At 40.5% G+C, this 16313-nt stretch overlaps 1 protein-coding gene across 9 annotated transcripts in view; it reads left to right on the forward strand.

Moving 5' to 3' along the window:
- The window catches only part of LOC129703476 (histone deacetylase complex subunit SAP130-like), a 47154-nt gene that overhangs the window by 11400 nt on the left and 19441 nt on the right, over window positions 1-16313 (forward strand). For 5 of the 9 annotated variants that reach the window (XM_055645968.1, XM_055645976.1, XM_055645970.1 and 2 more), the window contains 10 exons: window positions 166-290; window positions 1649-1799; window positions 3343-3511; window positions 3955-4059; window positions 5207-5345; window positions 6288-6418; window positions 10637-10945; window positions 13347-13521; window positions 14646-14750; window positions 15302-15660. In XM_055645968.1, the coding sequence (XP_055501943.1) occupies window positions 166-290; window positions 1649-1799; window positions 3343-3511; window positions 3955-4059; window positions 5207-5345; window positions 6288-6418; window positions 10637-10945; window positions 13347-13521; window positions 14646-14750; window positions 15302-15660 (1768 nt within the window). The remainder of the gene's footprint in view (window positions 1-165; window positions 291-1648; window positions 1800-3342; window positions 3512-3954; window positions 4060-5206; window positions 5346-6287; window positions 6419-10636; window positions 10946-13346; window positions 13522-14645; window positions 14751-15301; window positions 15661-16313) is intronic. The other 4 variants (XM_055645972.1, XM_055645974.1, XM_055645973.1 and 1 more) reach the window with 4 other exon arrangements.

A 16313-nucleotide genomic window follows, 5' to 3' on the forward strand; every position in this document is an offset into this window, starting at 1 on the left:
AAGCATGCAAAATACAGCTTTTATCTGTACCTCAGTACATGTGTTGTTAATACCAAACCAAACAATTTGAATAGTTGACCTCGCACCTTATCTGCAGTTTGCACCCATTTGAATATCTGACATTACTCCAGTATTTGAATCTTGTACATTGATTTTTTTTGGCAGTCTCGCCCACCTCCAACCACTTCTACAGCAATCCCTTCAGCAGTGGTAGCAACAGTGTCTGCAACACGGGCCCAGTCTCCTGTCATTCCAGCAGCAACAGCCCATGGGGCAGATGTAGCACACAGGTAATTTGATGGGAAACAAGCTCTGTATACGTTACTGACAGTGCACAGATTTAAATACTTCAATTGGAAGCATTCCATTTAATGAAGAAAGAACCTGCATTCTTTTGTTTTTGGGGGAAATGATGTTTCATTTGCCAATAATTTTCCTTTCTACTCTGTAATGATTGATGTGTTGCAGTGATTTTGCTGGAATGCTATATTTCATTAGCCTTGTTCATATGCTGTATCTGTTTTTGGAGATCTGCAACTGTTGTTGCTGGAGTTCATCCAAATCTTTGACAACCGTGCAAGTAAAATGAGTGGACCACTGATAGAAGTCCAGATACGGTTATCAAACTCATTCCTTCTATGCTTAATTTTGTTTGCATTGCCATAAGTAATTTTGTTCTCAGATATTTGGACATTAACGGTCCTACTTATAGCCAATATAGTCTCTGATAAAGTTGTAAGTTTTTGAAAAATGTAATTGTAATTATTTACATCTGTTATATGCTTATGGTTAGTCATGCAGCATAGAAACAGGCCCTTTAGCCTAATTTGTCCCTGCCAACCAATATGCGGCGTCTAAGCTAGTCGCATTTGCCCACGTTTGGCCTATATCCCTCTAAACCTTTCCTATCCATGTACCTGCCCAAGTGTCTTTTAACTGCTGTTATCGTTACCTGTCTGAACTACCTCCTCATATACCCACCACCCTATGAGTGAAAAAGTTGCCCCTAGGGTTCATATTGAATCTTCCCCTCTCACCTGAAACCTATGTACTCTGATTTTTGATTTCCGTAACCAAGGTTAAAGACTGCATTCTTCCTATCTATTCTCCCATCATTTTATACACCTCTCTAAGATCACCTCTCAGTTTCCTGTGCTGCCAGGAATAAAGTCCTCACTGCCCAACCTCTCTCTGTAGCTCAGCCCTTCAAGTCCTGGCATCATCCTTGTAAATCTCTCTGTACTCTTTCCAGCTTAATTGCATCCTTTCTCTCGCAGGCTGACCAAAACTAGACACTGTATTCTAAATGTGGCTTTGCCCAAATCTTGTACAACTGTAACATAATATCCAAACTTCTATACTCCATACCCTGACTGATGGTGGCCAATGTACCTAAAGCCGCCTTTACCACCCTGTCTATCAGTGACGCAACTTACTGTGAACTATGTACCTGCACTCCTAGATCCTGCTGCTCTACAACACTCCCCAAGAATGTTGAGGATTATGGCGAATAGATGTTAAGTTTGAGTTCAGACTGTGTGTGCCCTACTTCAAATTTCATTCCTTGTCAGTGAATATTCAGAATTATGTAGAATGCCTTCCGCGAGGTCTCCTGTCTGAATTGTTACTTTCCTCTCCTTGCCTGCAGTAGACCGGCACTGACCATCCAACCTCACCCGTCTGCTGCAACAATTAGTATCCAGCGTACTCAGCAGTCTCGAGATACGACTACTCGCATCACATTGCCTTCTCACCCTGCAGTGGCTGGCCAGAAACCACAGCTTCATCCTATAACACAGGTAAAGTTCCACCTACTTCCCTATACTGTGACTTGGCTCCACAAGTAAACTTATTAATAATTTTGTCCTAACCCACCAATCCCCCTCTTCTTTGTTGTTCTACTCTGAACTATGTCGGAAAAATCCTTCCAAAATTGGTTTGTTCAGTGACATGAAAATTACCACTAAAATCAACATGTGGTTTAAGTAAAAGTAAAATACTTTGTTATTTTGTTCTTTACTGTTATAGTCAATTACATTTCTTTGAAATGTATTTTCTTAATTGGCAAGTGAGAATACTGAATGTTTATTTTTTGTTCATGAACTAAAGACTATGGCTTTGTGGCAAATAATATTTGTGAACAGTGTGCATTTGATTTTGAGTGTGCATAACTGTATATTCGCCAGTTCTTGAAGCATTTCTTCAGCAGTTTTTCAAATGGGAAGAAAGTTATACAACTGAGGCAAACGTTTGACAAATTGAATAACACTAGAAGAGCATGATTTGTGAATCTATTAATGCTAACTATAACTTGCATGCATCAGGAATATACACAATTCTCATTTGTAGGGCATTTTTGCAGCACAAACATTTTTAACTACTTTAACTAACACTCATGACTTTTTGAATGGTACAGATACTGGAGATACTCCTGCTGTTTGTAATTGGTGTCCTTCAATCACACATGTCTGAGTAATAAATAATTCCACCATATTTGTACTGTCTTATTGCCATTGTTGGTTAAAATGCATTTTTTTGGCAAGCTGGCCAACTATGTATCCTTGCATGTGTTATATCTTTTTGAGCTTACGAAATCTTTGTTTTAATCTCTGCTTGTTATAAACCTAAAAGTTAGAATTTAAAACAAGAATTTAAACCGTGTGTTGAAAGCATTTTGTGCATGTTCTAGAGTATTGACACCTGCCAGAAGTCCCCCTTGTTGGAAAATTGGACTGTTGTAATTCGCCTTTGTGTTGATGTCTTTTCTCTTTTGTAATGTGTACAGTGCATGCATTTTACTTACTAGCAGATTAGATCAAAAGTTTTAATTATGTGACCTTCACTCACAGTAAAACAAGAAGGACTTCATTTAAAAAAAATCAAGAACCTTAGCAGTTAAAGGGTTCCCACTGGTCCATTGGTTTTATTTTGCCGGCCTCTCCCACATTGCTTTACAAGTGCTGCAATTATACATATGGGCAGCACTGAGACTGATCTTGGCACCTGTATGCTAATTATTGTTGTGACAATGGTTCAGTCACACTGCTCCAAAGTATTACTGCACATTACCCAACACTTTGCTGTTTATTCTTTTCCCCCTCTTCCCTGTTTTCTCTCATCTCCACAGCATCCAACTGACAATTGTTCAACAGTGCTGACCTTATTTCCAGTAGATGAGATATCAGTGAGCATGCATGTTAGCTTTTAGGGTTTAGAACAAAGTAAATAAGTCACAATAACAATTTCTTGAATGTAAAATATTTAGTGCAGAAAAATATAAAAAATGTGATTTTAGGGCTATTGTATTTATTTCAAGGTGACTCTATTTCTGTTATTGATCAGGTGATTAATGTAGTAGGTAGCATCAGAACCGTACCTTTAACAGCTTCCAACACCAACAAGCAAGTTCTCTTTCAACAGAAAGCCATGTTCAGTACTGGGACACCAGTCGCTGCTGCTACAGTGGCACCTATACTTTCAACAAACTCAATCCCTTCTACCACAGGTCAGGGTAAGTATCTGGTTTCTGGAAAATACTTAATTTCATTTTGGACTCTTAAGATAGAAAGCTGTTGACCCCACTTCAAGTGAAAACTCACTTGTGCAGCAGTATAATGTACTCGAAAGACTGTCATTTTGTCTGGAACAGCATTTCCTTTAAAACATTAAAAACTGTAGTAATCGGTTATTGCCATTAAAGTTAAACTCAACATAATCAGCAAAATGGTTGAAACATTACATTAAGAAAATGGTGAATGCAAAGGAATCCAATTTCTATATTTTTTAGAAGTCAACTTTTGTAATGGGAAAAGTTTAATTGATTTTTCATTTTATATCATGTTTCAGCCTCTCATAATGAACATATCTGAGTTGCTTTTGCAGATGACTATGATTGGTCAGTTGCCCCTTTTTCTTATATTTTTACTCAAAATTATTTTTTTTTCTTCTGTACAGGTGCTGTTTCCCATGCTCAAGTAACAAGCAGTACAATTGTGAACATGACAATGGCTTCCCATACACCTCATGCTCCTGTCGTCACTACGTCGACTATTCCTGTTGGTGAGTGAAACCCACTGCCCTGGCTTCAAACTCGCATGTCACAAGAAGACATGACCACTTATTGAAAGGTATCTAGGGTCTAACCGAAGTCCAGCTAGAGTTTTCAGATATCAACGCATTCACTTGGGAACTTCAGTCTTGACTGGGTTCCTGACTGCTTTGAGAGCACTCTGGAGAGAGTGAAATGTTCTGATATGCATTCTCAAAATCCTTTTGCTATTCAGTGGGAATTAGTGAAGTTTCCCTGGATTCGTGATCGTACTGGGCAAGTTCCAAATGCATAGGAAAGAAAATGATCCCACCAATCTGTGAGGAAATATGTTGAGTAAGAAATCGGAGGGCTAGCTACAAGATTGTTTGAGTAGTGTAATGGCAATTTCAAACTTTCCCAATATCCAACTTTCCGTTGCCATTACTCCACAGGTAGGTGGGAGTGATCGTACGCAGACAAGCAAAAACGGATCTTCCAGTCGTTATTTTCTAGTTCTTTATTGAAGTAGTTGTACAGACAAAGTGAACATACCATATTCTTATACAAATTGTAGCTTTCCGTTTTTACTATCTGCATACGATCACTCCCACCTACCCGTGGAGTAATGGCAATGGAAAGTTGAATATTGGAAAAGTTTGAAATTGCCATTACATCAAAGTAAGAACTGTTTTCTCTCCAAATCCCATGGCTGGTCTGACCTAGCCACTCCCTGCGACTACGCTATATGTAACGTTCATCTACTTATCAAAAGCTCACCCCCAAGCGTACAAAATAATTCTGCAAGAAATATCTAGACAAAACAATAAAATATGCCAACAGTAACTAGTCTAAGCATGAATGGCTCCTACAAGTAGGAACAAACACGAGGTCGATATCTCTTGTTCTAAACCAACAATTGTTTTTAATGGGCATCTTGGAATAATTTTCATCAGTTCTTTTATGGATTGGCTAATTTTGGCAGAAAAGCAAATAAACAAAATGCTAGAAATCTGAAGTAAATCAAGGTGTAGAAATACTCAGTATGAAATTTCAACATAATTCTTTGCAGTTGCGATCTTGGATTACCCAGATGCTTTTCCTGGGTGTAAAACAAATGGCTAATAGTTGGAAATGCATTTATCTATTGCTAATGCATACTCTTGTATTGTGTTACAGCAAAAGTTGTCCCTCAACCAATAACTCACACTTCTCCGCGGATCCAACCAGATTACACAGAAAGGGGGAACCTGATTTCTATACCTGGTCACAGGGCGTCACCTAACCCTGTTACAATGGAGACACGGACTGAGAACAGGTATGGCTGCCTCCAGTGTTTGAGTGAATGTTGGAAGCACAAATGAACATTTGATGGATGCATATCCAACTTCCACCGATTTTTCATTCCACCAATATTTTCACTGCATCTTTCATCTCCATGCTCTCTCTCCACATGTGCACTTCTATAATAAAGGCACTAATAAAGCCATAATTGCTGGGTGAGGCATATTCACGTAGCTCCACTTTGTAGTATTAAAGGTGAAAATAGATTATAGTTTACACCTCTAATATACATCCATTGACCTGTTGATAAATACACGTGTAAATATCAGAGTTGATCAAGACTATGTTGCACCTTGCAGATACTTCCTACCAGACTAGATAATGGTACAATTATTTTTACATTAAAGTTACCTATTCAAGTCGTCAATAAATTTTACTAAAGGAGACGTTGTTCTAAAACCTGAACACAGGTGATCATGCATTATGGGCGGGGAGAGAGTTGCGTTCCTAGAAAAGCACACTGGAATAACAGTTTGTGTCATAATTCCACTTAGTCAGCCCAACTCGTCCCAGCTACCCTAGTCCCACTTGCCTGCACTTGGTCCATAACCCTCCAAACCTGTCCTATCCATGTACTTGTCTAACTGTTTCTTAAACAATGGGATAGTCCCAGCCTCCACTACCTCCTCTGGCAGCTTGTTCCATACAACGATATATCAAGAAATGATAATTGGGAAAAAGTAACTTATGTATTTACATTTTTGTGCATAAATTCCGTGAGAGCTAATTTCTTTTTTCTATCCACAATTTTTGAATTTCTGTTAACTGAACAGCCATAATCTAAGTCTGTATGTATGTATATATATATAGATGTTTGTTCAAGGATATGGGTAAAATCTTTAGTTGTAAAATCTATGTGGGATTTATCTTAACTAAGATTTCTTAATTGTTACAATTCCTTTTGCTCTCCATCCAGACAAGTCCCTGTGCAGTTTCAATACTACCTGCCAGCTTATCCACCATCAGCTGCCATCCCTGGCTACCCAACACTGGCACATACTTTTACCCCAATAACCAGCACAGTATCCACTATACGGCAATACCCAGGTACGAATATACTGAATTATTTAACATGCTGTTATGGCAGTACCAGCCAGGATAAACTGAGCAACTGGGAGGGCTCCCATTTGACTAACTAGCCTTTATGTAACATGTTTTAAGTAGCTTCCTCACAATTAAAGGGATGTGGTGACAGAAGAAATTCCAAAGGAAATGAAGAGCTGTGGTTGTACAGAGAGATCAGATAAGATGGGTTTATTCTCATAGGAGGCTGTGGAATGACTCTATGGAGATTCATAAAATTTTGACGGGCACAGATTAGATAGAATCTTTTTTTTCCCCACGTCAGGGGAGTCTAGACCTGGAGAGAGGACAGATTTAAAGTAAGAAGAGATAAGTTTGACGGTAGTCAACATATGGAACGAGTTGCCATAGGAGATGGAAGTAGATAAAATTACAAAGATTTAAAGGACAGATAATTGGATAGAAAAGGAACAAAGGGATGGGGGCCTGATGCAGGCTATTAGGATTAGCATAGGTAGGATCACGGTCAGCATCAACAAGGTGGGTCAAAGAGGATTGTTGTTGAGATTAATATTTCTGATTCTATTATGGTTGAAGAAGAGAAATGTGATGATCATTTGGTTAAAACAAAATAAAGTATTTTGCATTATAGAAACAAATAACATTAATTGGAGGGAATGTGTATCTCAAGCTATGAAGACCAATAACTATCGATTCTCCTTTGATTTGTGATGTGGTTATTGCTGGCATAACCACCATTTATTGCCTTTGAGAAAGTGGTGGCAGCTACTGGAGCCACTGTTATCCGTTGCTCAAACTCAGGAGGAAAGGTGAGGATTTAGGTCTAGCGGCGATGAAAGGCTTGTGATATACTCTGAAGTTAAGATGATGTGTGACTTGGAGGAGAAACTGCAGGTAGTGATGTTCCGATGCTGAGGGGAGGGAGGGTTGGTGTGGTTAAGTTAGCAGAACTGTAATTTAGAGCTCTGGTTGAAAATTTGGTTACTAGAGCTGAAATATGGCAGCTATAGATTTAAATTCAGTTTATTTAAGTTAGAGATACAGCACGGAAACAGGCCCTTCGGCCCACCGGATCCGCGCCGTCCAGCGATCCCTGCACATTAACACCCATGAGGGACAATTTTTACATTTACCAAGCCAATTAACTTACAAACCTGTACATCTTTGGAATGTGGGAGGAAACCGAAGATCTCGAGAAAACCCACGCAGGTCAAGGAGGGGAACGTACAAACACCGTACAGACATTTATTTGGAAATAAATGGACAGATTTTGTAATGATGACCATTAAACTACCAGTTTACTCCTGTTTGCTAGATTGCAAATTTGGGGGGGGGGGGGGGGACAATCGGAGTACGTTCAGCAAGTAACTGCAGTGCATTTTGCAGATAGTGTAACACTGCAGCCACTGTACAGAGTGATGGAGGGAATGGTTTGTTTAAGTTGCTTAATGGAATGCTGATAGGCTGCTTTGACCTGAATGGTGGCAAACCTTGTTGGAGATGGAGTCATCCAGGGCATTGGAGACTATTCCATCACATGTGTAGGAAAGAACTGCAGATGCTGGTTTAAATCTAAGGTAGACACAAAATGCTGCAGCAACTCAGTGGGTCAGACAGCATCTCTGGAGATGATTTTCTCCCCATTCCTTCTCTCCAGAGATGCTACCTGACCTGCTGAGATACTCCAGCATTTTGTGTCTATCCCATCACATTCCAGACTTGTGCCTTCTAGATGAATGAATGACTTCGGGGTATCAGGAGGTGAATCACTTGCCACATGATTCCAAGCTACTGACCTGGTCATGTAACCACAGCTTTTTTGTGTCCGGTCCAGTTAAGTTTCTGCTCGGCCTCCAACTGTAATGGCAGTGGAGTTGGCGGTTTTAGTGTTATTTAATGTGAAGCTTTAGGTGGTGAGAATGAATGAATAACTTTATTGACCAAGTATGTACACATACAAGGAATTTGCCTTGGTGCTCCGCTCGCAAGTAAGAACACGACATACAGTAATAAACCATTAAGAATAAAGCATAAAACATTAAGAATAAAACATTATAGTTTAAACATGTGAATGAAATAAAATACCAGAGCAAAAGGAGGCTACAGTTGGAGATGGTCAATCTTCTGACAATAAACTTGTGTCAGAACACTAGAGGATTGATAATTTTGGCTAGTAAGGAAGAAGTGACACTCTGTATAATTACAGCCATTTTGTAGTTGCAGGCCAGCAAACCTAGCCTCAGAAGGGCAATGTTAATGAGATTAGTAGGTTTATTTTACAGTTTACGGGAATGAACAACAACAACAGCAAGCATAGAATTTGTTGACTATCTCAATTGTCCTTTAAGCTGTTGGTGTGCCAGCTTCTTTGTGGTAGAGATGTACTATGTACAAACAGTGATGCCATATAGGAGAAAATAAAGATGGTGGCAATCACATGTTTTCCTCCCTTAGTTTATGAGATGAAGAAGTTATAGGCTTGGGAGATACTATCTATGAAGCCTTATTGAGGTGCTGCGCTCCCTCTGAGACATGTGCCTGGTAGATGGTGGACAGGCTTTGTGACTTGCGAGGTGTCATCTGCCACGGGACCCCCAGGTGCATAACTAAACTCAGAGCGCAGGAAGAATCCAGTAGACCCTGGTACAGGATCTCAAACTGACGTGTCAGCTTGCACCTTTTGTGCAAGTAGAATTGCAACCATCACTAAAGTTCCCATTTTTATATGATTCAAAAGGTAATTATTGGGGCAATGCATAGTTGGCATTAGAACATTGTCCTGTCCTGCTCTCTGTCAACTGTTGTAATAATATCAAGAACATTCAACCTCTCTGCCTCTGGAATTCAGTTTTTTTCCCTCCATGCTTGGACCAGGGCTGTAATGAGGTTTGGATTAATAAACTTGAAAAAAATTGTTATCTGAATGGGAGAGCTGGAGAATTTAAATTCCATTAATTAAATAGAGACAAGAGGTTGCAGGTACTGGAATCTGGAACAATCTGCTGGAGGAACTCTCCAGCAACTGTGGTAGGAGAGGAACGGTGTCTGGGGCAGAGTTAGAAAATGTCCACAACCCAGATCCTCTGCATCTAACGTAGGTGTCACATGTTCCATTCCAAACCATGCTGTCCATGCTATTATAGCTCCACCCCAATCCAAAAGAGGATAAAATGACCATCCAACAGCTTGAAAACCAGATCTTTGGAGCAGACCAAATCGTAGCTCAAACACGGGACAGTATTGTGTTTCAGCAATGTTTAGTGATACTTGAGGTGATCATCTTTGACGTGTACAAGATGTTGAGGATAGATATTAAGAAGCTGCTTCATCTTACAGGAGAGTCTAGAACTAGGGTCTAGGATAAGGAGGTGGCCATTTAAAACTGAAAAGCTATTTCTTCGTACAAAGTGTTGTAATTCCTTTGAATTCTGAACTTCAGGCCTGTGGATGTTGAGTATATTCGGGAAGAGATTTTTGGACAGGTGGAATTAGGAAATGTGGAGATCTTGCAAAGAACCTGATCTTATTGGGCAGAGGAGCAAGCTTGAGGGCTTTGTAGTCTACTTCTATTGTTAATGTTTAAAATTGACAGTTTAACTTAATGTCTAAAAAACAACAGAGTGAATGTTTCCCTTTGCCAATAGGTCAATAACAGGGAGGAAGACAATTTAAAATAATTGGTAAAAGATCATGGTGGTTGACATGACTGCTATCCCGAGGCCTGGGTATTGGTCTGAAAACAAGAGTTTGAATAATACCACCAGAGCATCTGGGGAATTTAAATTTGTGTAATTAAATGAATCTGGAATTCAAGCAGCCAATTATTTTTTTTTTTTTCAAACAATGTTTCTATAATGTACATTAGGGAACAAAATTGCCAGATGGGAAGCGATTGTATCCACTTGGTGTGTGGTGAGATGCTGGAACTGTCTGTTAGAAAGGCAGAGATCTATATTGCATGTTATGCAACTTAAATTAGTTCTAACATAAAGCTAGAGTCCAAGGGCTAGACTATGCATTTGTTTGTTATTTTTTACTTCTCGTGTATGTATTCATTAGCTAATTTTGAAGAGTTTATAAGGAATGACCTTGGACTAAATTGGATATTCCTTTTACGACCAAATTAGCTGTTTGTCCTATAAAGTCTAATTCTATAACTGATTCGTATAAAAAAGGAAATTGCATTGTGTAAAAAAAATTAATATCCACTCTCCGTCTCAGTTTCAGCGCAAGCACCGAGCTCTGTTTCTGCAGCAGCGATTGCAGCTCAGGCTGGTGTAGGTGTAGCGTCTACTGTCCATCTCAACCCCATGCAGCTGATGACTGTGGACGCCACGCATACACGTCACATTCAGGGGCTCCAGCCGGCGTCCATCACTGCCCAGGGGCTACAGCCAACTTCATTTGGCCCCCAAGGAATTCAGCCATCTCCACTTGGAGCTCAGGGAATTCAGTCATCCGCTCTTGGGACCCAGGCTCTGCAGCCTGCATCACTCGGCTCCCAACAGACGTCGGACAACAAACCACCAGGTAAAAGGGAAAGCACACTTTAAAAACCTGCAGGGGTAGTTAATTAATTGGCTTGGCCGTATCTCCTTATAGCCATGCACTTATTAGCACTATCTATCTAGCATTATCTGCCTAGCTTTATCGTTATCTATCATTTTGACGCATGTCCAGGTCAATATCATAAAACACCAGAGATCCCAGCACAGATCCACATGTCGCAGACCCCAGAATAACATCCTTCCACCACAACCCTCTGCCTTCTATGAGGAAGCCAGTTCTGAATCAAAACAACCAAATCGCTGTATATCCCATGCATCTTAACCTTCTGGATCAGCCTGCCAATGAGGGCTTCATCAAATGCCTTATTCAAAAACAGTTTCCACTGCCATACCCTCAACGATCACCTTCGCCACCTCCACACAAAAAACCTCAAATCAAGTTTGGAAGACATGAACTCCTGTGGATAAAGCCTTGCTGACTGTCCCCAATTACCCCATTCTCTTCCATATGTAAGTAAATCCTATCTGATTAAAATCCTCTCCAATAGCTTACCAGCCACTGATGTGAGTTTCACTGACCTTTAATTTCCTGGAGCATCTCTATTTCCCTTCTTAAACAGCTTCACCCCTTGCCTGTGGCTAGAGAAGATGCAAAGATCCTTGTTAAAGCCCCGGCAATCTCCTCTCTTGCTCCTCTCAATAACACGGGATGGATTTCATCATGTCCTCTGGTTTTATCCACATTAATACTCTTCAAGAGCCATAACACTATTTTCTTGAACTCAAATTGCCCAGGCATATTTGTATTCCCTACACTGATCTTCATGTCCTCCATAAAGGGGCAGGCTTTACGGGAGGCCTTAAGTGCCTGAACATGGAGCCTAAACAATTAAGAACACTTGTAAGTGGTTGGGTGAAAGGAATTGGGTGGATGATCAAGCTGCAATTGGAGGAGGATTATGGCACCAGAGGTGATTCGAATTAAGGAGTGAGACCACAGTGAGATTTGTAAACACATGTGATGATTTTAAATGAGTGGCATTGATGTACTGGAAGTTGAATGTTCCATTCAGCCATCATCTCTGTGGAACCAATGTAAGATGTGGAGCAGCATAGTTTTGGATGACTGCACATTTACAGAAACCGGAAAATTGGAGGTTAACAAGGTGAATGTCAAAGAATGGGAATGTGAAGTAACTAAAGTGTGTAAGAAGGAACTGCAGATGCTGGTTTAAACCGAAGATAGATATAAAAAGCTGGAGTAACTCAGCGGGACAGGCAGCATTGTTGGAGAGAAGGAATGGGTGACGTTTCGGGTTGAGACCCTTCTTCAGACCGATTATTCGGAGTTAACAGCTTTTGTGCCTATCTTGAAGTAACTAAAACGTGGATGACTTGTCACGTGTGTTGGCAGTGGGGGAGGCATGATACTCTGGAGGTGAAGTTGATGGGCTGGTGGGTGCAGTATGGAAGCTTGGAGCTCCGTTCAGATCAAGGATACCAGTAATTTGGCCTTGCGTAGGATAGGAAATTGTATAATTTGCCACTTGGTAGTTGTGGTGGGTTATGAAGATAATGAAGCCTTTGTCTTCCCAATGTTTAATTGAAGAGATTTATTTGCTCATTTGCATCTGCATATTGAACTTGATGTCTGGCACAGGATGGAAAATGGATCAGAGGTGGCAGTGAGGTGGAGCACTTCATTGTCAGTGTACGTGCAGGACATGATATTAATCAGTACTGTCAGAGAAAAGTGAATTCAAATTCTACCCAGAGCCTGAGCATAAGTTCTCTTCTGCATTTGATTTCAGTGGGAAGGAAGTGCTACACTAAGGTCCCATTTCGTAGACAAAAAACTGAACAAGATCCAACTGTTCTCTAATGCAATGATGTGGTACAGAAAAGGACAGGACATTATCTGTAGTAATTTAGCTAATATTTGTTTCTATCTATTCGACATTGTGATATTGTCTACATTAGTAACCAGAATATAACGTGCTTCATTGTCTACACATTGTTTTAGGGCACTGAATAATTAAAATGAAATGCAAGTGTACTTTGGTCCCTTGGGAACAGTGGAAAGTGGATCTTGATCACCTTGATCACGTACACTAATCACTAGTTCCATGCATCACACATGATATAAGCATCCTGATCAATTTATGAAGGGGTCAGCAATGGCTCTTTCTGTAAACAAGCATTGTTATTTGTGGGAGATTTTTATTAATTTCTAGTGGGACATGGGTAACCTTCGGTGCTGAAATGACGAGAATTCCAGGAGCTTAACATTGCAGTTGGGTCCAGACCAGTTGGTGTTACACTTTGAAATTTGCTTGATGCCAGCTGATTACTTTTAGTTGAATGGTCGTGTCCATTCTGTCTGTATCATGAATGTGTCTTACATGTGCGTCCATGTTATTCAGCAGTGATGTTGACGGATGGAGCAACCATTATAGCCAATCCCATCAGCACGTTCAGCGCGACACCTGCTGTCACAACCGTGATTCAAACCCACACTCCAAGCAGCAGTACTACTGCTCTAACACAAGGATCTTCGCCACGGCCCAGTATTCTGCGCAAGAAGCCAGCCTCCGATGGGTGAGAGCATTTAACTGTTGCTTTACTTTTCCCCAGTCAAGCTGACCAAATTGTGATGAGATAAATGTAACCACCTTTCAATTGCATGGCATGTGTGGCAAAACCTGTCAATTCATGTTAATTAAATCATCTTGCATTCATCACATGTATTTTTGTAAAAGGAGAAATTGTATGGAAGAAAACTGGATAGATTTATTCTAACTTAAACTGGATTCCAGTTGGCTTCTTCTGTGGTGTCGTAGAGCAGAGACACAGGCCATCAACCCACAGTGTCTCATGTTAACTATCAAGCTGTCCTTGCACTAATCCCTTTTTTAAATTTACACCCAACCCCCTTACCAACACGGTAGTAGTAGCATTTGTAGTGGTCAGTTAACCTACCAACCTAGTGTTCCTTGGGATGAGGGAGGAAACTGGAGTACCCAGAAGAAACCCATGTGGTCATAGGGAGAACGTGCAAGCTGCACACAGACAGCATTAGAGGTCAGGATAAACCTTGGGTGTCTGGCAATGAATAAGCTCTCTTTTAAACTAAGTCACTGTGCTACTCTCTTGTGTTTGCTAATGTTCAAAATGAACAGGCATTTCCAAAGCACATCTGATATCACTTGACAGCAGTGAATGTTATACCCGTAGCTAATAAATATGCTTTTTGTTAGCCAAAGCAGACAGCTTTTATTAGTCTTGTTCGAAGTGGTTGATATTATTTGGCATAGAAATGGACATGTATCCTCTTAATGGATACCATATGCAAAATAAAATAAGAAAAAACACATTTGTAGAAAAACAGTTGGAGGCAGGCAGCATTTGGAGAGAAACAGTTAACGTTTCTGGTCTAAGAAACAGTTCTGACTGTTTCTAGCATTTTCAGCTTTTATTTCAGGTTTCAATATTTTTAAAGATTTTTTTAAATGATCATTGTATGTTGAAGTCAGAAAATGGATGAACTTATTGTCCATCTGAACTTGTTGCCGAGAACCATTCAGATGTTTATTCAACTGACTCCAACTTGTAGTATCACTAAGTTGCAATTATACTTCTACTCCAGGTTATTGTCTGAAATATAAATGTGATGTGATGCTGTTCACCAGCCTAGTTGAAATTGTCATGTCCATTGTTTGCAGCATGGCTGTTCGGAAGAGTCTCATCCCGCCACAGCCAACGGAGGCTACGAGCCCGCGATTAGACGGCACAATGCGTAATGCATCAGGATCCCCACGGCCAGTTGGGTGAGAATTGGAATTTTGCGATTGCTCCTATTTATTCAGTTCTTATATTTGCACTGCAGCAAGAGAAGGGTGATGTGCTCTGAGCTCTAAGAAAATCCCCCCCATAGCCGATCACCTGGTAATACTATCCTGAGGGCCCAGGTGTACCCATCAAGTAGTTGAGACCAAGAACCGTCTCTGTAGGAACAGTCTCAGACTATTTGCACAGTAGTTTGATGAGTGACCAGTTGATCAGTTTTGTGTTGGTTGGTGTGTGAACAGTGTTGGGGTTCTTTTGCATTCACTCAAAGGAACACACAATTCTCATCCAAAGACTGCAATTGCGCAGTGTCCCATTCTTTCAGTGCCACGGAAGGCGAATCGTATGAATGCTTGATACTGCTGTGGCGATCTAGGTTTGTGCATCTCGAGTGAAATGTTCTCCAACCTCCGATTCAAAACTGTAACTAAACCAATCTATCCGTGTGGATGATTGAAAACAGGTATTCATTTGGAACAGTTAATTAAACATTTTGATGTTTGATTTGGATTGTTTCTCTTTTTTTTTTCAGACCCAAATCTAAGCCAGAGATCCACGTTTCAATTACCACACCAGTGGCAGTTGCAATGGAAGCAATCAGCAACCAGAACATGGAACCAATGCCCTTGTCAGGGCAGCCAAATTCTCAGCAGCCTCCGCCACCGATCCCAACACTCATTGCAGCAGCTACTCCCCATCCTCAGCCTACTTCTTTGTCAACTGTTACAGCAGCAGTCTCTACTACTACTCCAATTTCAGTTTCCATGACTACAGTGGTAGCTCCTCCATCGCAACCAGTTGCCATCTCTGTACCCGTCTCCATGAGCTCAACATTGCCAGAGATTAAAATCAAACGAGAGAACGAGTCTGTGGATGCACTGCCTGTATCAAGTAGGTGTTCTCCCTGCAGAGTCCATGTAAAAATTGACTTTGCTGCAATGAATTTTCATCTAATGATGAGGTTACCAATGCTTGCATTATTTTTCCGGAGAATGGGGTAGGCAGGCGAACAATGATAACTGCTGAGCCCAGCATCCCATGGCCTAGTGAGAAACGTATTGGAGCATCGTAATCATTCAAATTGTTGTCAAGAAAGGCTTTTTTTGGTCAAGGTTTTAAATAGCAAGCATGAGCAACTTGCAGAAGAGTGCACATGTGGATACAATATTCTGTGCCTACTGTTGAGAAATCTTTGTAAGAATGGGTGGGGTGAGGGGATATTTTTGAGGTAGGACATGGTTGGGGAGAAGTGTGTATGATGCACTGTAAATGTTTTCTGGCTGTAGCATGTGTGAAAGCATTGTAGTTTAGTAATGCTCACAGGAGAGGGGTCAGTTGGTGCACCAGTCCTCCCAGTTGATTTGCTCATTTATACCTGTTAATTCGCAGAAATGACCAGGAGTTTCATTAATGTGAAAAGCTAGGATTGTTTGGGTGCTACAACTTTGTTTTCTGGGGTGTTTATTTTTAGTTTTATTCATCCATTTCCTGTTTCTGTCCCTCTATCTGAATCTCCTCTTCCAATTCATCATCCTAACTCTCAA

The sequence above is a fragment of the Leucoraja erinacea genome, chromosome 14, assembly GCF_028641065.1.
Source record: "Leucoraja erinacea ecotype New England chromosome 14, Leri_hhj_1, whole genome shotgun sequence".
NCBI lineage: Eukaryota > Metazoa > Chordata > Chondrichthyes > Rajiformes > Rajidae > Leucoraja > Leucoraja erinaceus.